Source organism: Limulus polyphemus, unplaced genomic scaffold, assembly GCF_000517525.1.
Source record: "Limulus polyphemus unplaced genomic scaffold, Limulus_polyphemus-2.1.2 Scaffold11, whole genome shotgun sequence".
NCBI classification, from domain to species: Eukaryota; Metazoa; Arthropoda; class Merostomata; order Xiphosura; family Limulidae; genus Limulus; species Limulus polyphemus.
In genome coordinates, this window is record NW_013665621.1 from 161,712 (window position 1) to 186,104 (window position 24,393).

The 24,393-nt window shown below is 33.1% G+C and overlaps 1 protein-coding gene across 1 annotated transcript; it reads left to right on the forward strand.

Moving 5' to 3' along the window:
• Positions 1 to 1,017: 1,017 nt before the first annotated feature.
• Positions 1,018 to 22,659, forward strand: LOC106478480. Its single transcript, XM_022382466.1, has 8 exons — positions 1,018 to 1,698; positions 12,289 to 12,466; positions 17,530 to 17,614; positions 19,269 to 19,362; positions 19,900 to 20,032; positions 20,732 to 20,848; positions 21,490 to 21,572; positions 22,333 to 22,659. Exons 1-7 carry the CDS (start codon positions 1,510 to 1,512, stop codon positions 21,558 to 21,560), a joined length of 867 nt encoding a protein of 288 aa, XP_022238174.1. The 5' UTR covers positions 1,018 to 1,509; the 3' UTR covers positions 21,561 to 21,572; positions 22,333 to 22,659.
• The last annotated feature ends 1,734 nt before the right edge of the window (positions 22,660 to 24,393 follow it).

Sequence of the window (24,393 nt, forward strand, 5' to 3'; positions counted from 1 at the left end):
TAAATGACTATAAGCATGATTTTATTAAACCCGTATAATTTATTATAAATAGGATTTCATTAAACCTACCTAAATGACTATAAACATGATTTTATTAAAACCGTATAATTTATTATAAATAGGATTTCATTAAACCTACCTAAATAACTATAAACATGATTTTATTAAACCTACCTAAATAACTATAAACATGATTTTATTAAACCTACCTAAATAACTATAAACATGATTTTATTAAACCTACCTAAATAACTATAAACATGATTTTATTAAACCTACCTAGTCATAGATCTGTCAACCTATCTATCGGTAAATATTTACTTGTCTATATAATGGTTGGAGATTCAAAGCACATATTACACTGGTCAATAATATAACATAATATTACACTGGTCAATAATATAACATAATACTACACTGGTCAATAATATAACATAATACTACACTGGTCAATAATATAACATAATATTACACTGGTCAATAATATAACATAATATTACACTGGTCAATAATATAACATAATATTACACTAATAATGGCTGGAGACGGCTTGAATGGATAATGAAGAAAAACTTTAATATAAGTTTAACATAACAGCAAATGTACCTGATGATGACAAAACCTTGTCGAAACGTTGTACATTTGTGGTTATGTTAAACTTATATTAAAGTTTTTCTTCATTACCCATTTAAGCCGTCTCCAGCCATTATTATACATAGTAGAGACATAGGGTCGAATATTTATGATCGAATGTGGAAGATATACCCAAACATAACATCCCTGAATGACCCGTTGCCCGATATGGTAAAGCTGGTGTCGAATGTAAAGAAGTGATTTTTGTATACGAGCATGAAGTTCCACCCGATTACGTCATGAAACAAAAGAAGGCGGAGATCAGTTGTTGCTCACAATCACAGCGGTATTCGTTCTCTCTCTTTTACTGAAGTCTCACCCTTAACACAGGTCGCGTGTATGTCTGGAGGCAAGGCCACTTCAAGGCAGATCCTCTTGCTCTTTCATTTATGGGAGGGTGGATTTGGGTCGGGGAGGAGAGAAAGATGGTAGGATTTGAGTATAATGTGACGATACCACGGGCCGGAACTTGGGCCGCAGTTTCTTTCTTCCTGACGCTTCTCAGCTGATGCCCCTTCCGATTGTTTGCAAAGCGTCCATGCGCGCAAATGGACTGGTTGCTACGGAAACACCCTGACAACCAATCAGCTGCTAGCTTCTTTCCGGGTGTCACCAGGAGTGGTTGTGGGCGATTTTACTATCAGGAACAGACGCCGAGGGGCCACCAAATGGTGTGTAATGCGATTGTCCTATTTAGTTCCGTTGTCGGTAGGACCCGAGTTCGTGCTGAATAAGCAGTGTGGTTACGAAGTGTATCTCGTTCGATTTTGAAAACAACGGTTGGAACTGATCACGAAAACTATATGGCCCAAGCCATTTAGAAACTAACTTTAACGTTCTCGTTATTGAACTGTTCTAGCGCACTATAATTCAAAAATGTTAAAGCACGTGCATTTATCCAGCTCAGGCCTGTCACCTTATCGATGTCGAACGCCCGCACGAGATACAGTAAGCCTGAACTCAACGCTTAGTTTCAGCAGTTGTAGTGGACACGACCCGTTATCGTCTCGATCGTCCAGCACTTCGAGTCTCCATGACGTTAGTCTTTCACCAAAATCTCCAAAAGTAAGAAAAAAACATTAATTTTAGTTTCAAGTAGTATGTTTAACACTAGCTCTACTAGTAAGTCTTATAAAATAAATATATCACTCCTACTAGTGCTAGTAGAGTAAGTTTAACATTAGTTCAACTAGAACTTAGTGGAAGTAGGCCTGATAAATATATAACTCCTACTAATGCTAGTAGAGTCAGTTTAACACTAGCTCCATTAGTAGTAGGCCTGATAAATATATCACTCCTACTAGTGCTGGTAGAGTCAGTTCAACACTAGCTCTACTAATAGTAAGTCTTATAAAATAAATATATCACTCCTACTAGTGCTGGTAGAGTCAGTTCAACACTAGCTCTATTAGTAGTAGGCCTGATAAATATATTGCTCCTACTAGTGCTAGTAGAGTCAGTTTAACATTAGTTCAACTAGAACTTAGTGGAAGTAGGCCTGATAAATATATCACTCCTACTAGTGCTAGTAGAGTCAGTTCAACACTAGCTCTATTAGTAGTAGGCCTGATAAATATATTGCTCCTACTAGTGCTAGTAGAGTCAGTTTAACACTAGTTTAACTAGTAACTGGTCTAATAAACATATCACCTCTACTACTAGTACTAGTGTTAGTAGAGTTGGTAACACATCTTATATGTAAACAGTAAAGCGATGGTCATTCTTACGTCTTAATAATGTTTCTTTATCTCTGATTCATAATATTACACAAACTATCAAATATCAGTGGCTCTTGTAGCGTTTGAATGTAGATTTTAACTCAAAAAGAGAAAATTAATTTTCCTTGTGAAATATAAAACGGGCGATATATTTCTCAGCACAGAATTTCGGGAGTAAATAACATTTGGTTGAGATCTTGATCATTTTGTATCGGGAGTAAATAACATCTGGTTGAGATCTTAATCATTTTGTATTGGGAGTAAATTACATCTGGTTGAGATCTTAATCATTTTGCATCGGGAGTAAATAACATCTAGTCGAGATCTTGATCATTTTGTAATCCTATAAGACTATGTAAGTGGTTAGGGCGCTTGTCTCGCAATCTGAGGGTCGCGGGTTAGAATCTTCGTCCCACCAAACATGCTCGCCCTTTCAGCCGTGGGGGAAATATGAAGTGACGGTCAATCACACTGTTCGTTGGTAAAAGAGTAGCCTAAGAGTTGGCGGTGGATGGTGATGACTAACTGCCTTCCTTTTAGTTTTTCACTGCTAAATTAGGGACTACTAGCGCAGATAGCTATCGTGTGGCTTTGCGGGAAATTCAAAACAAACCAAACTATGTAAGTGACGATAATGGCACAAATGCAGAGGACAAGTTACACTTCTCCCTAATTTATCTCTGTGAATCAATATTTAGTTCATTAAAGATAAAAAAACAACAACCATTAAATATAGAAGGTACTAGAATTTAAAAGTTGGATCTTGGAAGTTACTACCAGTTTTTATTCAATCTTTAATTTCAAATTATATTTATTAAAATGTCTAAAAGAAAGAATGAGTGAAACTGTAAGTTTCTACAGTATTAACTAAGATGTTAATTAAAGAGGCGCGAACTCAACATTGGGCTATCTTCTGTATTCATCACAGGGAATCTAACCCCGGATTTTAGCGGTGTAAGTCTTAGACTTATTGCTGATTCACCGGGGGACCATTTCAATAGTAATAGCGTTTTCGCAACAATTACTCTTCAGCCAACAACCATCCCCTATTAAAGGAAACAAAGTATTCAACTTTATAATATTAAACACTGATATAAATAATATCAACATAGAGGTAAATAAAAAGAAATCGTACCATATACTCGTCCTCTATCAACGTACAACTTATTTTAGAAAGAGTTAATATACCTGTCACTCGGAGTTGTGGTATCTCAACTTTCTTTACTATCTACACTCGGGGCCTGATTAATGAAAAATCTAGCCAAGCTATAACTTGTCTACCCCCCAAAAAAATAAAAAGGCAGGGCCACCAAAGATTTAGCACACACTTTTTTAGTAGTCAGTTGCTGTGATTGCCTTTCATAGTTCGTAATTTTCGTTTTCTGATCCTTTCATATATAGACCAATTTCACATTACTAAACAGTTCAGACGGGCAACCGGTAAGCTTATGACGTCGAGTTGAATTTCTTGAAAAGCTTATTTTCAGCTAATTTAGCTCTTATAGATCAGATAGTTGTTTAGTTTCTTTTGAAATGTTCATAGACCCCCTTATAAAGATAAAAATCATAATAATTTTTTATTCTGTTAAATTATAAAATTATTTTTAAAAAAATTATTTATTTTATATAAATATTTTGCACTGTTGCTGTACCATCTGTGTTTGTCTAATTTAAAATGTTCAACATTCAAATACTATTTGTATATCTATAATTCTATATTCATAATATATATGGACCTATACAGAACCTTAGGTTGAGACTCCCGAGAGCGTCATCCGGGTCTGTCCACACTGCAAGTTTAAAGTTAAGTTTCTCGAGTTATTACGCATTCTGCATAAATATTACTTATTAAAAAGAATTACCGCGTATAACTTACGTGCGACTATAACAGGGTTGCCTGATAGTTGCTAGACAAGTAGATTGACTTGTCAACTACCACTGTGCTGGAAGCTGATATGTTATAACCCTCATCTAGTCTTTGTCCTGCTGTAAGTGTTGCTCTTTCTTCAATTTGAATATATGAGTTTCAACATACTGATGACCACATTGATTTTTAGTTTCGCTCTAAGTACAGAACTTACTGTGATCGGAATTTTTATTATTATATGTTCTTCTGTTATAGCAGTAAAAACATTTAAATATCATTCAGTGATAATTGCATTTGATAGTTATATATCTATACTTAAGGACTTGGCAGGACGAGAGCAGTTTAAGACGTGGCTTACATTTGAGGAACAAGTGTAGTGAAACAGAAAATAAATATTACTATAAAAATGATCCATTATGTATGTATGTTAGCATCCCTCATCCAGAGCTAACGTAATCAGTTAAATGAGTCAATTATTACCTTCCACAAAGCAGGGTATGCAATTAGCACCTAATGGGGTCATTAGGGGTTTAATAATAAAAGAAAGAAGGAAGGGGACATTATCTGACAATGTCCTTTATACAGTTTTGTTTCATTAACCGCTACCATCAGTTAGTATAAGTAAACCTCTTCAAATATATATAAACTCCTAATGGTCATAATATATTTGTAAAATAAAGAGCACCCTTAATGATAATCACCCATTTTGTTGACATTTCGCGTAACCTGTTGTTTTGGAAAGTTGAAAAAAGTCACAGGAAATAAAAAGTCACAGTTTGAAAATTTATAGTTTTTCGTAGAAGTTAAATTATTGAATTTACGAACAAACTCGTGAGTAAATGAGGTCCACCAGATATGTGTATCTGGTATCAGCAATAATTTATATATTTTAATTGAGTACATTTCTTATATTCGTGTGAGGTGATACGTTTATTAATAAACTGACAACATTATTTGTATTTCGCGAAATACATGTGCAATACTTTTTTTTTTTGGTTCATTTGTTTACCAGTTAAAAATCAAGAACTTTACTGATTTTGATAAAACTCACCAATATGGTGAAATCATTTTTTAAACTAAAAAATGTACAGCTATTAAACTTGTAGGAAAAATAATATCAGTTAATTTATGATTGTGCATGCCCAATATGTATTATATGATGTGTTGCCAGCATTGGTTAGAGAATTTAGAAAATATCTAATTGTTCACAGCATAGCAGCCATAGTAACTTGATAAATCGTCAGAATTAGCGCCATCTGTTGTCAACTATGGGTAAGACCTTGTATAGATTTGGAAGAAATGAACAAGATTCTTGTGGAGCATTTAGGATTGTGCAAAGTTCTGTTACTAAAAGAGGAAAAAATCAAATAGAAATTTTATTCGAAGACCTTGACGATTAAAATCCGTTCTTTTGAAATCGTTCGTTACCTATGCATTTTGTTTCCACTTTATCTTAAGGGGTTTTCTACTTATCAATTTATAAATCTATAAATTGTTTTAACAAAACATTGTCATTATGCACCACTTCACTAAACAGAAACTTCCCTAATTCATGCGGTTGGCCAAGGAATAAAACGTACTATTTGCGGATATTTAACAAATTCAACACGGATGAATACATCTATTAATAGTAAGCATGCCCTGTTTTAACTGTGTACTGTAACAACTGTTAAGAGGTCACTACTTGTTGCACGACCTTCATCACTAATTATCCGTGTGGGTGAGAACGTTAACCCAAGTTAACAGTTGATATGGGCTGCCTTTTTTTCTACTGTCATTTATTTTCTGGTTAAAGGTAGTTATTTCTCCGCCCACTTTTAAACTAATTGTTTTAAATATTCATGTTCTTTCCTTCTTTCTTTTTGATAAGATACTCTGTAATAGATTGTCATTTAAATAACTGAGACCTCCAACAAATTGCTTTATAAAAACTAATAGAGACTTCCTTTTGTCAAAATTACACTTAACGGCAACGTGGACTACATATACGTCCAGTGGCCCCTTTTCAAATATACAGCATAAGCCCAGAGTGCTGTTATTAAGTACATGTGTGTGTAGATACATACACAAACACATTTAGGGATGCTTTATTCTTCAATTGAATCAAAGGACCAATCGCAAAAGGAGGAGCTCGAGGTCCCCCCCCCCCTTCTGTGCGCATGTAAAGTCATGAATGGCAGAAACTTGGAGATAAAAACAATACTGTTAACATACTTTTGTGTTACGTAAACCTAACAATATACATTATGAGATTATAACATCATTTTAAATATATAGTGGAGCAGGTTTGCTCCAGTAGTAGTGTACCGAACTGGGAAGCCGTGGGTTCGGATCCCGTTATCGATTTAAAAATCGTACTCGTTATTTTGGGTTCTTGGGTACGTTATAAGAGTGATGGTCAAATCCCATAATTCGGTTTAACAGGGATTGACAGTGGGTTGTGCTGACTAGCTGCCTTCCCTCTATCACTTTAGAATTAGGTACGGCTAGTGAAGACAATCTTTACGCGAATATTCGAATCAATCATTTAATATATAACGTTGTTTTTCTGTTGAATGTCAGTATGATCTGAGTTTCCTTTGATAAATGATTTAAGATGTGAATCATCACTGAGTGATTTGTGATCGATATATCTTGTCTGCCTTTCGATCTCCAAATGTCCTGTAACTAATAAACGTCAGTATTCAAGCTATGCAGCGTGTCGCACCAATAAATTGCGGGCTACACGATTTTCTGTGACGACCTTTGGAAATAATTGCAGCTTCTTATTTCAACTAGAAGTAGTCTTGTCAGCGAATTGTAATTCGAATCCAGTTCGAGCTCAGTTTTCATTAACTGAAAAATCAAATTCGTATCGCTTAGATGCTACTTACTGGTGTCTAAGTTTTGTTGCGTACCAATGTTTTGAATTCAACTTTTTCAATTAAGTGGTAAATAGTAAGATCAGTGATGTAATATTGCAGAGAAGGAAGAAATTAACCTTATGATACTAGAAAAAGCAGCGAATAAAGAGTGTTAACCTGTATCATATGTATACATAGCTTTCCTTTTGTGTGTACGCATTTCTTAGAATATTTTTTTTATTCTATGACACCTCTGGGTTATACCCGTATTTAACAAACGTAAACAATCCATTGATGGGAATTTTTATTGGCAGACATGAAAAGCTGATACTGACTGTGACGTCAATAGGCGTATGACGTCAAAAGATAGTGGAGTAAGCTTAGTTATACCAGGAAATCCTATTCCCCGAATCAGAGACTTGGCACGTGGCCCAGATACCTTAGTGGTTACCTGTCGCGTGGAGAATCTAAATATACGAAGTATTGAATATGTTAGTTTTAATGTAGATCATATGAAGATTGGCGCATTCTTAAAACCCACCTCGCGCCCACTTGTTAATCTTGAAGTTGTGTCACTTCTCAGAAATAATACTTTCATCGTAAGATTATTATCATATATACACAGGTTACTGCTTCGGCGATAAGCAAGTAAGAAATATTTTTGTGAAGGCCACTGGTCTTCCCGTAAGGCATATTTTGGAATTAGGTTAGAAGGTTTGGTTTTTTTTTGTTGCAAGAACTGATTAAAGATCGTTAATCTTACACGATTTCTGGAAGTTGGAATAGGGCACGGAATAGAGTATGTAATTTTCAAAAAGAGCATGACTTTTTTCACACTAAAGAGAGGAACAAGATAGTAATTTTAAGCTCGATACGACTAGTTTTATGTTATTGTGATTGAAAGGTAATGTTATAATTTTGAGCTGATATAACGGTCGTCTAAGTTCTAATTGAGATACCACTGTTGACTCGCCAAATTACAACTTTGTTTTTGTTTTTACGTTTTAGTATTAAGAGTTGAAATCATGCACAATTTGATGTTTGTTTTTAATTGGACAGAGTGGATTAAATCGTCTGCTAGAGTGGATTAAATCGTCTGCTTTATTCATAAATAGATGCTTCAAAACTATCTCTACTAAAGCAAATGAAAACATACGTGAACAGTTCTAACTACAGCGAAATCTAAATTATAGCTTCGTTACTATTTTAATGTGCTTCTAGATACCCCTCCCCTACCCTCCGTTAAGAAATATCACATTTTGATTATTTGCATTTTTTACGCAAGCTTGTTTATAGGTTTATCTGCTTTATAGCGTAAGTTGTAAATTAAAATAATTATACAGAAATAAAACCTAGAGCACGTTTCCTCAGTTTTTAAGACTATTCTTTAACTAGAGAGAATTTAATAATTGGAACTTGCTTAGGTTTTAGGAGGTTTAATGTTTACTTTTGAATGGAATATATATTTTAGATAAATAAAAGCGATCTTTGATATCATGTAGCCCCATCTAGAAGAAAGCCGGTGTGTCGATCATATTAGTGATTTTATGAATGTAAAAATCATTTATCATAATAGACAGAGAAAGATTACGTGCTTTTGCTATTTAAATCTCTATCTAAAATATAATAAAACCTCGTGATATTTAATGTTTTTAGATGTTATTTTATACTTTAAGTCAATTTCTGCATGTCTCATTCCATTATAATGCACTTCAAACATTGACCCTTTATTTTAACGCTAACACTAAAATAATAACTTTCGAAAACACTCATTGTAAAGACTAACTTCCTTGTCATTGTTTGATTATTCTAGAAAAATCTTTGGGTTTACCAGGTTTCAAAACTACACTGTAAGGTGACTATATATCTGTTACGTTCCCCTCCAAAAGTAAGTGCTAGTTAATGTGGCGCCATGTTAGTTTAATTAGATAGTTTGTCTGAATTTTCAACTGATACACTAAAGAGAAGACAGCTAATGAACGCCCTACCGCAAACACTTGGGCTATTCTTATCGAATAATGGGATTTGACAGACACTCTTATTACACTCTCACGTCCCCAAAATACAGAGCATAATTCTGAGGCAACAGGGCGCGAACCTTGGAACCTCAGAAAAAATGAAAAGGATGCATGGTAAGCAAAGTCGCATGTTTTCATTCCGCTGTGTCAACTTTCTGTACTTCAAAATCAGAACAAAAATAAATAAATATAATTTTGTTTTTATCATTTCATTGGACGAGATGTCGAATTCCAGTTGGGGAGGTATTAGAATACAATACTTGTGAAATATCGCATGGTATTTATCAACTGTACAATAAAGTTGATTATATAACCAGTTACTTTAAAAGTAAGGCTTAGTCGGCTAACTATTCTTTCATGACCCTAGACACAGCTCTCTTTCTACCTCACCTACCTGTCACTATTCGTGATTTTTTTTCCTCACATGTTTAGCTAATTTTCTACTGTTCTCATCAAAGATGCATTATTGTTCTTGACCGAACACAATCCAGTAGTTAGCGTACCGGACTGTAGATCCTAGGTTCTGGGGTTCGCGTCCCGTTATCGCTAGAAAACATCCCGCTCCGCACTTTGGAGTCGTGGGTACGTTATAAGAGTGACGATCAGATCCTATTATTCGATCTCACAAGAGTAACCCTCGTGTAGCTTTGAGCGAAATTTAACAAAAGTGGAAAAAGATACATTCTTTTCTATTTCATAAATCATGTATTTACGATAAAAACGTACTACTATAATAAAGAAACCAGCAACCTGCTGAAGAATTAAATATTGGTGGTCTTAACTTTGTTTACAACATTTAAAGTATCTATAGGAATATTAAAATGTCTGAATTACTATATATATACACTGCAAGCATTAATCTATACGAATAACAGAACAATCTGCTATCACGTGACGTTCTGGACTTTAGTCTTCTAATTATTCCAAAACGTACAATAAAAACTAAAGGCTTAGTATTTCCTGTGTACAATCAGATTGCGGTTAAGTCCATACAATTTTCGCTTCGCTAACCACGCATGCCCAACTGACAGGTATCGTACACAGCGGACATTCAGTTAAGATTTTTTGATTATTTTTTTAAAAAATACAAAAAACTTCCATAATACACATTATGAATTATGATCCACAGGATTTAGTCGGGCAACAGCTATCGAAGTGCTGACTTCATTGCCCTTTTCGTCTATGAAACAATATAAGAATAATTATTTCTGAGCATATGTATATGCTAAGTGAAAAACATGTATGAAAAACACGAAACATAATACGATTACATTCGTAATTCTTAAACAGCCAGTTCATACATACACGGGGGGTTAAGTACGTTATATTAAAACGATTTTGAATATGCAAATCAACAAGTCACGTAACAACCACAGCTGATATATATATATATATATATATATATATATAGGAACTGTTATGTAACAGTCCTTTCAGACGCAAAATATTCATACACTCTGATCATTAAAGTGTGTTCAAATCTGGGATTTAAATTTTCCAAGGCGGGGATATTATTTATACTTAATAGCATTGGAAAACAAAGAAATATGGACCATCCAGAAAGAGACTTGTAACAAGTCGTACCCCAGTCATGGTGAGCAAAGTGCGACGTCTTGTAACCAGAGAGAATTCATGAACATACGAATTAGTAGCAAAAGCCGTCCTCGCGCCCTAGGCAACAGTACGCAACATAATGAAGAAGGATATCTGTCTGTAAAAAAGAGCCAACAGGGTAAGAGGTCTCCAAGATAGGGCTTCCAATCATACAAGGCAGCTAGTTATCACCACCCACCGCCAACTCTTGGGCTACTCTTTTACCAACGAATATTGGGAGTGACCATCACATTATAATGCCCCCACGGCTGAAAGGGTGAGCATGTTTGGTGTGACGGGGATTCGAACCCGCGACCCTCAGATTGCGAGTCGAGCGCCTCATCCACCTGGCCATGCCGGACCGATCTGTGATGATTGTTTACAGTTTGTTTAGATAATCAGAATCTTCATACACAGTTAATAAACTGAGAGAAAGACGGAAGAATTCACAAACATTTGTTCTAAACTAATTTAGTACCAAATTGAAAGTTTCTAACGTGCGTTAACAAATTCAGCAGCACATTTAACTCTTTTTATATGTACAAACAAACTGATGTAATAATAATTGTAGTATTGTTCTTTATTATTAGTCTAGAACAAATAAATTGGTACCAAACTGAAAGTTCTTAACGTGCGTTAATAATTCAGCAACACATTTACATATTTTTATATGAATAATTAAACAGATAACATGTGATTTTTTTATGCTAGTAGCAGATGCAATAGTAATGAATAAATATAAAATGTGCAGTCAACCACATCCATTGGATCAGAGCGTAAATGCAATATGATTGTCAACTGGGCCGTTTACAACCGCCTTTTATCATTCGATATCTTATTTCAATAAGGAAAATTGTATTGCGTTTGTTTTTAAGTATAGGAAACTGAATACAATGCATTGTTGGCAAAATTTTTGGGTTTCGCTAAATAGCCGTGGGTATTTTTTCCGATGGATGCCACTGTTCTTGTCATTTTACTGAGTGAAAGAAAAGGCTGCTACCAAAGTGAGCGCTTTTTTTTTACTAGTTGTCATTTCGATAAGAAGTATCAAAGGGGAGATATCCAATTCAAATAAAGTTATTGGACACGGTACAATAAAATCATGCATCATGTATATATATATATATAATACCGACATAAAAATATATAAATATAATCCGAATACCAACAAATATTTACTCAAACACGTTCCTCTCTTTCTGCGTTATTTCCATTCGTGCTGACATAGCTAGATGGTTAAGTTGAAATATAATGGATTAAAATGTTTTCGATTTATTTTTATACTGATTATGCCCCAAAATTGGCTTATGGTGTTAAGATTCTGAGCAATATGCTTTTATGACATTTGAATTTTGGACGGTTGCTAGCTCGGGCAAAGGAGTAGTTATTATAGGTTCCCGTCTTGTGGGTGTTCACTGATTGATTTGGATAAACCGTGAAATCTCTCCAAGAGAGAGCACTCGAGAGATATAGGGCGTTCGAAATGTTAAGTACTAATGAGAAAGTGGGTGCCAGGAACTGATACTGATATCATATCAAACTCTTGCCAGTCGACCTGTAAATGAGAAATATCGATCATGACTTGTGTTAATAATACACGTTTCTTTTGTCTACAGGTAGTAGTGAAAGTGTATGCTCGAGTGTTATCCGTTGATGTCGAATACAAGACGTTATCCATTGGACCACAAACCACGAGTAAAGAGGTTGTGTGCATGTTGCTTAACAAGTTCCGAATGAAACATCGTGACCCAAATCTCTACTACCTAGCAATGGAGGTGTGGATCAGAAAAACAGGTATAGAAGTACTGATATACTCTTCAAACTGTTACAATTAAAATAACTCCTATCCGTCTATCTTATCTATATATCCATCAGTCTATTTGCCAGTCTATCCATACATCTTTCTTTCTCTCTCTCTATCTGTCTGTATCTACTCATCCAACCGTATATTTATCTGTTTAAATTCCTGAACTGGAACCCACTTCTTGTACTGTTAGTATACTTTTACTGTGTTTAACTCTCAGAACTGTTACGTACCATACTTTGAACAGTAATTACTATGCTTACAAGGGAACTATTTATTATCAAACAAGAAATAAGAGGAACAAAAAATTTACACTATTTTAACAAGTAATTACGAATAATGTTAAAGAAGGCTTGAAGGTGTAACGAAGAAAACGTTATTGCAAGTTTAACACATTAACAAATGTACAACGGTTCGACAAGTTTTTCTCATCTTCAAAGTGGGTTCCTCATCATCAAATTTGAAAACAAATAAGTTGGTACTACTTTAGCTGCTACTTAAACTATTTTATTTCACGTTTTTCTAGAACATAACACGTACAACATTTTAACAACGAATAACTTTGGCACCATTTTAGGATATTTTCTTATGATGAAGATAGTCTGATGATACTTTCATACATTGTGAGCTAGAGTGTATTGGATCGGAGATCTTAGGATCTGGGGTTCGAGACGTGATGTTACCAAAGCAAAACTTTCCAATTTTAGCTGTGGATATGTGGCAAATGACACATGATCTCCCTATCCGATTTCGAGTAACCACTTCAGGTTTCTGTTGATGTCTACCAGTTACCTTTGTTTCTGGTCCACAATTCAAAATTAGCAACGGCTATGCCTGAACCATATGGATCTCTGAGCTAGAAATTTAATTCATAGTGTGCTTAAGCTGTCGTTCTGGTGAATATTGTTAGAAATCATGCTTTGGGATGATTTTTTTAACAAGGACGGTGGTTTTCATACTATGACAGATACTGGTTTTTTAATCAAATTTCCTGTTGAGACAGTAAACTCATGGTAAAAAAATTACATTTTCCTTGTTTTATTTGAGAAATTGAAAGGTGGTGAAACAGAGTTTCTATCAACTTATCAATTTTAATGCTTACAAGAGTAAATTAAAGATTTAAGAACAAGTTGATTCAGCAACTAATTATCTTGAGTTTTTTACTTAACTTACACTCGAAAAGGTAGAACTAGTTATGTTTTTGTATTTGTCTATCTGTATCCAGTGTCTCGGCAGTAAGGCTAAAATCCGGGTTTCCTTACCCATGGTGAGCACAGCACAGATAGTCTATTGTGTTGCTTTGCACTTAACAACAACAAATCTATCTATTTATCAGCACAAATAGCCCATTGTGTAATTTTGCACTTAACAACAACAAATCTATCTATTTATCAGCACAAATAGCCCATTGTGTAATTTTGCGCTTAACAATAACAAATCCATCTATTCAGCACAGATAGTCCTTTGTGTAGCTTTGAGCTTAACAACAACAAATCCAGCCTATCTATCTATCTATCAGCACAGATAGTCCATTGTGTAGCTTTGAGCTTAACAACAACAGATCTACCTATATATATCGATCTATCCCAATATGGTTTGAAACACGTGATAATGTACTAAGTTGCCCAACATACGTGAGTTTGTGCTTAGTCGTCATTGGTTCTGGTGAACTAATCATAACTTAAATGTATTGCTTCACAGATCACTCCGTACGTAGTGAAAAGCGGTAAATTATTCCTGCTGTAACATGTTTTACATAACGCGTTGCAACGATGTTGTAAGAAGTGCATCTAACTGCATAGATTAAACCCATATTATAAGTTGTACATGATAAACAGTAGGCAACTTACAATTTAAATTTCACATGAAAATATTCAACGAGACAAGGAATACAAGTAAACGGGTGATCCGTAGTTAATTTGTCATATGGGATAATCCTTCAAACAATTTCTGTTGGATGAAAGATGACGCTTCTTCCGCTGGTTGACTATGGCCTTACCTTTTATGTACAGGTCACTAGCCTTTAACTAGGGTTGCTCTTGGTAGATGAGCACGCCCTCTGGGAGATGTAGGCGTGAGCATTTGTGTTGGCACCCATGCGGTGGAAAATTAGGCTAATAAAGAAGTGCACACGTGCACGTTCGTGAATTTTGCTGTAATGGTTTCCACTGGTTCTGATATTCCCCTAAGTTTATAGGAAACCTATATAGTAATTACACAATTGCATTTCCAAGGTTGATTTTCAAGTTTGATGCTTTGTTATCGTAAAATAATAATAATAAATAGACCATATAGAGAAGTGGACAATACTCGTATAATGAATCATGATACGTAATAAAAATGGTATGAGTAGTGATAAAATTACATAGAAAATGGAAAATAATGTTGTACTTGGATATAAATTATTAATTAAGTTTTGATTTATTAGCATTTACGTTTATATTTGAGATTTTCTTCCAGTCAAACCACTTTTACAGCTTTAAACCAGAACTGCTGATTTTAGAGCTACCGAAATAACAATTAAATAAAAGAGGATACCTAAAAGACGTGCAAAGTGAATCTACAAAACAGGCTCTCGTGGGTATTGTTATTGGGTAGTGAAGGTCAACCACTGAACCGTAATATAATTCCAAACAATGTGCCAATTTGCACTTTGTCAACTTGTTTTTTCTTGATTAGAAAAGTGTAAACGTCGGTGAGTTTGAAGATAGTCTGTGTAAATATATATGTAGTAACACTAGAATTATTTATAAAGATAATTTTTGTTGTTTAGCGGATGTTCAGACAGTAAAAGAATTCGTCGAATGTCATTGAAGATAAGATAATCATTGTATTAACCTGAAAGACCGCTAGAGGGCATGCATACTCTCCTCCGTTATTTTTTTTAAAGGTATTACTTAGTAACATGTTAATTGTTTATAACACGTAACTGGTCTGGTCTGTTGGGTTGTTTTGGTAGAACAACAAAATAAATAAACAGAAACATACTTACTTTTAAACTTACGTATTTTCATACCATACCTCTTAAGAAGTAGTATACATGATAATATGCTAGTTCTATTGTAAGCCAATGTCTTTCTTGTTTTGTCGCCTTGAGGGACTTGACGTAATACCACGTGACCCAAAGTTCCAGTCATTTTACTCGTGATTATATATTATGTTGTAATCAACAGTGGGTTGTTTGTAGAAGCGAAGGCTGTTATAAATGTATGCTGGTCTGGACCTTATTGTGACGACAACAAAAAGTACTGGCTGAGTAACTTAAAACATAAACAATAGGATGATACACGTGTACGAGTCAAAACTTTTTTGCATGTTACTCACTAATTTTTACCTCGCAGTGGAATACTTACAATAAACTATGTTAATCTTCATTTAAATGTTTTGTTCGTTACATTTTATATTCTATAAAAATCTACCTAATACCTTCGAGAAAATAAACTAGGAAATTGTTTAGACTTAAACGTATTTTTTGGACGTATAACATATATATACACCTTTTGTTTCTTAGGTACTAGTGCCATCTATTAGCAACTATCATTTAAATATTCTTTTGAATATTAGCAAATAATAAATAAAGCAACCAATTTTATGCCCTAGCACATTTTTTATGAAACACAAAATATTAACCCACTCCTTATGAAACACAAAAACATTTAGTTCCAGAACACATTCTTATGAAACAAAAAGGTTTAATCACTGGATATATTTGGAAATAATAATAAAAGTTGAATATCCATGTGTCAGAAACTTACTTTTTAGTGGTATAAATAGTAATGTAAGTTTATGGGTGTGTTAGGCTAATACTTTTTCTCTATTTTTATCGCAACAGTATCGCACTGTCACGTGAGTTACCGCAGTTATATCCTGAGCTTCCAATAATCGTCTGCCTTTTGTCAAAGTCCTCACAGGCGTGTTTAATTAGTTTGGAACATCTCTTTGACGAGACAAATTATTCTCCTTATCTATTTCAAACTGTGAACCTCACTCTAACATATCAACCCTTAGGCCATTTACTGTTTCCACTCATCTATCACATAGGCCTTCTAGAATCTCCATAGCCTCGACATCAATGAATTACAAACACAAAATAAATAAATGAATTAATAATACTACCTACACGAAAGAATCTTTTGTATCTGACACGTGTTATCAGTTCCCTCCCTTTCAGTTTGTTTGTTATGAATTTCGCGCAAAGCTACACCAGGGTTATCTGAGCTAGCCGTCCCTAATTTAGCAGTGTAAGACTAGAGGGAAGGCAGCTAGTCATCACCATCCACCGCCAAATATTGGGTTACTCTTTTGCCAACGAATAGTGGGATTGACCGTCACATTATAACGCCCCCACGGCTGAAAGGGCGAGCATGTTTGGTGGGACTGGGATTTCCACCCGTGACCCTCAGACTGCGAGTCGAGCGCTCTAACCACCTGGCCATGCCGGGCCGACCTCCCTTTCAGTTGAATACAATTAAATATTTTTGTTTGATTAATATTTCAGTGCTAAAATTATGTACAGCACTTGTATAGAAATAGTTGTAATTGCTTCAGCAAAATATAATTGCATAGCTTTCAAAATCCTGCACTTTGAATTTTAAGTTGGCTATATATCATCATTAATTTAATATGTATTTTTTATAGATAAAATTTGTGATCTTGAACTTTGTAAACGCCCAAATTTCCACTTGGAACAGTAGCTATATTTCATTTTAATATTTACGTTTCTGTTTACCTAAAGTTCAGAGTAAACCTAAGAACAATCTACTTAAAAATAGGATCACCATGGTCAAACAAAACAACCTTTGTAAAACCTATGCTTTTCTCCATATTAAAACTTGTACTGCTTTTTGTTTTATCTATATACATTACATGCCTATGAAAACATTGGTGATGATGGAATGTACAACTTCTGAAACATTGGAGAATTAAACATGTTATTTTGTATTGCCGTGTTGATCCTGTTTTTAATTAAACTATGTTTTCCGCCCATCGAATCTAGTTGTTTCGTGTTATTTAAGTGTTGATTTTGAGCTAAGTTCTATTTTTATCGACGTAGGTTTACCCATCAGGACGGTAATGGTGCTGGATGATGAAGCTAAACCTGGTGAACTTCAAGCTTGTCATCCACGCAGCGAAATCAGGTTAGTTCAAGTGTTTTATATTGAAGGGGTGACAAATTTTTCTCTCCTCAAGTGATGTGAGAGTGTAAGTCCATACATCCATTGCGTGCTGTTTCTGTGTGTTATTATTATTCTGCATAATTTCAGGAAACACTAAATGTATGCATACATAAATTTGTCAAGGATCAGTTGTCGGAACTGAAAAATAAATTTCAAATCTCCAAATTAAAGCCAGTTCACCACCTGCATTGTTCTAAGCATTGGAAACACATACTATTTATGTCTACTGTATCAAAAAAATATCGATTCGGGACACTTTACATGTTATTAGCTATGTATGTATACATGTAAATAAATGTGCATGCACAAATGAACAAACAGGTTACTGTTATTCAGCTTTTCTATTATATGAACATTACGGTATGTTATGTGGTCAGTGCTTTTATAAAATGTACTATACCTTTTCTTATGAGAGCATTATTTCTTACAGAATAATAGACTATATCTTTGTATTTGAACAGTGACAAACATAAATTTGTTCCTGCCTTTAATCATCCAGGACAAAGTGGCTCGTTTTGTGTTTACAAATAAGTCGCAGTTTTATGTAATCATTTATTGAACTATAAAAAAAAGAAGATGAAACCCTACTTTTTATAAGATCTACTCAAAGGATTTATGCCTTATACGATTAGTTATCTTCTGTTATCACTGGTTAAGCTCTTAGTGGTATCTTATTTCCTTATTACACCAAAATCGATGTTGTGTGACAGTAAGGAGCCATAGAAGGTCCATGTAAAAATGTGATGCTGTTGACGACGTTACCAACTTTTAGCTGTGGTGAGATATTAAAAAAAAAAGTAACAATCTCGTTATTCGGTTCATAGAATCAGACAGAATACCTGTGGTGGTGGGTACTGCTGGATGGTTGATTTCCTTCTGATCAATTGATCAAATTAGGAGCGGCTACATCTGAACCACAAGGTTCTCTTACTTGCAAAGTGCACGTAAGTTGCTGATCAAGTTAATAGCAAAAGGGAATCCTCAATAGCCGCGACCGTAATTAGATCTCAAATCGGTTAAGAGATACAGCTATGAGCTAAAATTTTGTACTTGAAAAACAAGAGGGAATCTTCAATACCCGTGGCTGTAAATAGATCTAAAATCGGATAAGAGATAGAGCTATGAGCTAAAAGTTTGTACCAGAAAAAAAAACTAGGAGCCATTCTATGAGCCACTATGCCGCGGCTGAAAATTCAATTTTAATGTGACAGTAGAAAGTACTTTGAACGTAAGATAAAGTTAACCAAATTCCACAGCTAACATATAAATATTTGAAGGCTTGAAGCAAGTTGCAATACTATTTCTTCACTATATTTCTTTATAACAAGAATGTAAGAAATTTTAAGCTGGGAAAACATAATCAAAATTAGCAGAGTAGACGCTATTGTTTTAATACGTAATATCATGCTGTTTTACGGCCGTATTATGTAAGAAGATACATTCAATGCTCTGTTGTATTTAATATGTAATGCTTTATAAAACTAAATAGGAATTTAACAGTATGAGATAGAGTGCTGTTTTAATAAGATATTTCTACGTATGCAACTAATTAGTTTCACTCCTCGCTTCTAGTTACTTCGTTTTATTCAACACAGTTTTATTGATCCTGTTCTAGATTCTTTCACTCCACTCCACCAGTTTGTAGGTTCTTGCTTCAAATGAGAAGGGGTGGTTTAGTCAAAGTGTACGACAGCTGCCTAATGACAGGTGTAAGTATCAGGACATTTAAACACTGTTTTTTTAATCAAATTAATTATATTATTTTCTCACTTTCAAGTCTTAATGCTATTCAATTGGGTCAAGATATACAATTTACAATGTTTACTTCGTGTTGCATACCGGAAATTAATTATCCTTTTTATTGCCTTTTCTTATAAAATGTTTTTCACATCTTTAAGGTACTGTAGGTAGGTAGATGTATAAATCGTTGAGCGAAGTTAATGTTTTAAATTAACAACTCGTTTGATGGATTTTCATCAGTCATACGAAACAGTGTTTGCGAATTGTTTTTACTCCAAGTTTTGAAGTTATTTGTACGTTATAATTATTATATTTTGAAGTAAAGTAACATACACTATTTATTGCAAAGAAAACTAAAGTTTAACTGTGGAAGGAAGAATAATTGTTTCGTAAACTAATTGTCGTTTATTTGTTAACTTTTCTTTAAATTTATTCTTCTGTGTATAGTAGTATGCATTGATTGAAAATTTGACTGATAAATAATTTCTGTTTATCTGATTTTTCAGTCTTTATACAAAAGTCTATTGATATCGGATAGAACTACAACAGAAGAAGTGATACAACTTCTTTTACATTGTTACAATTCAAAGGAAAGACCAAATAAATTTTCCTTGTTTGAAATTTCATCGGTTCAAAAATGTAAGTAGGATCTACTTTAGTAAATAACTGTAAGAAACCTACAAGTTTGTGGCAAAATGAGTTTCATACATATTACCAAAGTTTTATTATACAAAACATCATTGTTAGATTTTTTCCACTTTAATGTAGTGGCAATCCATAAGTAATATACCAATTCATTAAAAGTAAAATTTAACGTTTCTTTTACAGATAGTTAATTAATTATATTTAGGAAGCAAATAGGTTTAAAAAGCTAGAGAAAACTACAAGTTAATAAATCCAGTAACATGCACACTCGGAAGATGGACTTTCCTTCTCCAGAGGTAAATTGCGAGAGAGCAACTCATTGTCTTTACTGCCATCTATTGTTAAAGATTAATTATAAAGGAAGTTGTTAGGAAATACCTTATAATCCGAGTAAGTATCAACAGAAGGAAAAAAAAAAAACACTAACCAAAACAAAAATGTGCAAGTTACCAGGAAATTTTCAGCTGCCTACCAAGATATATTTTTGTTAAAAGTAATTGAGTCACAATAAAAAATAGTACAATTATTTTTTAATTCTGTTGTGAATACGAGTGACCATAAAAGAGGTTATACGTATCGCACTAAGAGAAAATGTTTACTGTGGTCACAGTTAAAAGAATATAGTACCTTTATTTGCTTAAAGTATTTTCGAATAAAGTAAATATTGTTTATAACAAAATTTCCTTTCGTCAGATGAAAGAAAACTTCATCAACACGACTACCCGCTGTTAGTTCAACAAGAGTGGCCTAACCGTGAACAGTTTTCTTTTCATCTACGTAGAAACTCCGAATGCCTCCAAAAAACGGAAAGTAAGCTTACGTTTTTTTGTAAGATTTTCTTCCTAATGTACAATACAAATATATTTTATCCCGCCTAAGATAGATAAAGTAATAGTAATAATCATGTTATGTAAATAGGGCAGCAAGTTTCTGCTCTTCATTGCAGTGATCTTTGGACAAAGATGAGTGTGAAATAACCTCTGTCTACATTGGCATGTTGTAAGGTTTCTGCTCTGAACATTCATTGCACTGATCTTTGGACAAAGATGAGTGTGAAATCACCACTGTCTACATTGGCTTGTTGTAAAGAAGATTAACTTTTAGCAACACGTTAAAATGAGCAATCTTTAAAAAAGTTATGATTTTAGCTAAATATTTCTACACTTTAAATCATTATATATATATATATTTACAACTGTAAAAAATTTAATGCCTCACTATTACATGTGTATATGTATGTTTTAAAATACTAGTTTCCAAAGTGTTACCAAAGAGGAATAGCACCTAGTATGCTTAACTTTTAATATTTAATATTCTTTTTAGGATTTTGGAATTAATATATAAATAAAGCACTAATCTATATATACTATTAACAAATGCACATCACTTGCATGAATCAACTGTTTTGCACCAGCATGTGAACCTTAAAATTTTTACGGTAATTTTTTTAGGGGAGGTGGGAGTCCAATTCATCTCTCTGCTTCCGTCTTTACATCTAACACGCACGTCTTTAGTTTTCTAACCTTGTACCGAGGTAAGCTATCTAATAATTGCACAAATTACTAGAAATATTTCGGTATCTTGTAATATGCACAGTTCTAAGTGCACCACCTCCTAAACTAAATGTACTTTTCTAGTCAAAAACTAAACTAAACTAACTTGACTAAACACTAAATGTAAATTCCAACGTAAAACAGTCATCTGGAATACTGATTCTTAATTTCTAAAAATATTGAACAATGCATATGAATTGTGTTTAATTTTGATAATAACAACGTAGAATAACAAACATCTAATACGAATTACTATCACTTTTGTAGCTATAAAATAAATACAAGTTAAAAGCATACCGGGTATTTCCCATTAAGCAAAAATTTCAAACCACTCTTCTAACATATTTCGACTGTTTTAAATTAGTTAGGTGTTATAATAGCTGTGGGAAGTCTGTTATTCAAATATATTCAGTGAATGTAAAACGAATAAAAAAGTAACCACTTGTCCGATGATAAATTTTCGATGTTTAATTAATATATTTTTAAAAAACGCATCTCTTTTATATCAAATCATCTTTAATTTAAAGTTTAAGTTTACAAAAAAAAAATGTTATCCTCAACTTCAAATGTATGAACAAAAAAATCCACTTAATTCTTTTTTTTTTTCAGGTCATAGTTATTTTAATTGTGATGGAGATTTTCCAACAATGATTGTGAAAAATAACTTAAATTTTGTTTAAAAGGTGATAATAAAAGGCAATAAGTTGTGGTAATTAATGTTACGTTTGTTTGATTGTGCAGCTTCTTTGGATAAGAAGTACCAGTGCTTCTGGACAACAGAGCTTTAGGCTTAGCGTAAGAGATGAAGTTAGTCCCATTGCAATACACTCACCAACACTGAAGCCTTCTTTCAACAATTATGACAATTTTTTTACATCTGAACAGGAAGAGAAAAAATTCAACCAGTTAAAAATATTGAAAGCTAGTCAGTTATTTATGAATTATGACTTCACAAAAACTTGATATTTTTAAAAAATAAAATATATTTTGTCAAACATATTTGAAACTTATCAATTAGTTACTTACAATATAAATACAGCTAAATTAAAAAATGTACCATATATAAAAATCATAAATTTAAACTGTTAAAATGAACTAAGTTAATAAAAATATAATTATAAACTTACATTTACAGAAGTCTGTATCCATATTTCTGGTTTTTTTTAATTATACAATGCTTTTGATTTTAAAGTATTAAAAATATAAGATTACAAAATGTAACCTGGTGATTTTTATTCATTAATGTCCTAAAAATATTTTGGAATCATCTATGTAAAATACATGTTAAGTTACATATTTATTACTCATGAATTCTGTTACAATGTTCAAATTATTTATGTAATAAATTATAAACAATAGTAAATGGCAAGAAAGAGTACAATATCGTTCCTCTTTATCACATAATCTCTACTTAATTTGACCTCAAATATCTTAATACAAGATTGAAAGCAGTACAGTATATATCATAAGGTTTGAAATTACTTGAGAATTTTGTGTAATTAAAATATGTTGGACACTCTGTTACCCTTAATTTTTAACATGGTGCGAGGCCCATTTATTTATCTTGCTTGTGCATAAGGTTAACATATGGTACTGAACACCGACTACTCAGTTTTATTTTTGTGTAACTGAAATATATATGTTTGCTTCTGTTGTATTGAAATATAATTTCATATTGTTATATGGTTTTATATAAAAATGTACAAAATTTGGTCACATGCTTTCACCAAAAGTATGATAATTTCTTTCCCAGAGGATTTTTAAGTTTGAAAATGGTTTTTAATGTTGAACCTATATTGCAAAAATATTACCAAGATGAGGTTACACACACATATATATGTGTATGTGTGTAAATGTTATATATTAATTTTATGATTGTTTTTGGAGATGAATTTTGGAGGACTTTATCACCAAACTTCATCCATATTATACGATTACAATCTAATTAATTTAAACTTACTCTCTTCATTTGTAAACTTTCATTATACTATTATTTCAAGAAAAATGTAGAAATGTGCAAGACATACCCTAAAGATCACTGTCCACTGCAGGGAATCAAACCCAATAATTTAGCATTTTAAATCCATAAACTTACAGCTATCCCACTGGAGGACTTTTGTTTGTAACGCAAATCTAGACATTTTACATTTATGTTCCTTTGCCTGAAGAATGTTTAATTAATTTTAGATCATGAATGTAAATAAGTTATATATTTTCTGTATTTGAATAAGCATGAATAATTCTGGTCCTTTTATGGTTTCATTTTTGATAAAGCAAAAACTGTAAGTAATAAGATGAAGAATTGGATGACCATAAGCAATATAACTAAACAGAGTATTGTGAAATATCTTGGTTTACTTAAACTTTTATAAGCAGCAGCATTTCTAGGTAAATAATACTTACATAAATCACATAGAATCTCTCTTATTTGACTATATATATATATATATATATAATTATTATTTAATGCTATTCATATCTGAAATGGAAGGTTATCTATTAACACTTGAAAAGAGTTTGGTAACCTTTGATTGATTTTTTATTTTTTTATTAAAATATAAATAATAAGTAGGATAATCAGCTTCAAAAATAAAAGTGCTTCAAATTTGAAATAATCACTTTTAACCATCTATTAAGATGATTAATGTACAAATTTTATGACTTTCTTTGTAAGTTTGTTGTATATTCTTTGATATTTATAATTTCAGATAATCTAACTTGTTTGGATTATCAACAGCTACAGACCAAAGTGTTTTTTATATAGAATATTTATCACTGATATACTTGTACATTTTGCAACCA

Excerpts from the sequence above, each read along its gene's own strand:
- LOC106478480 (XM_022382466.1), top strand. The coding sequence starts at position 1,510 with ATGTTAAAGCACGTGCATTTATCCAGCTCAGGCCTGTCACCTTATCGA. Across the intron at positions 1,699-12,288 it reads TTTCACCAAAATCTCCAAAA|GTAGTAGTGAAAGTGTATGC; the intron begins GTAAGAAAAAAA and ends TTTTGTCTACAG. Across the intron at positions 17,615-19,268 it reads CATCCACGCAGCGAAATCAG|ATTCTTTCACTCCACTCCAC; the intron begins GTTAGTTCAAGT and ends ATCCTGTTCTAG.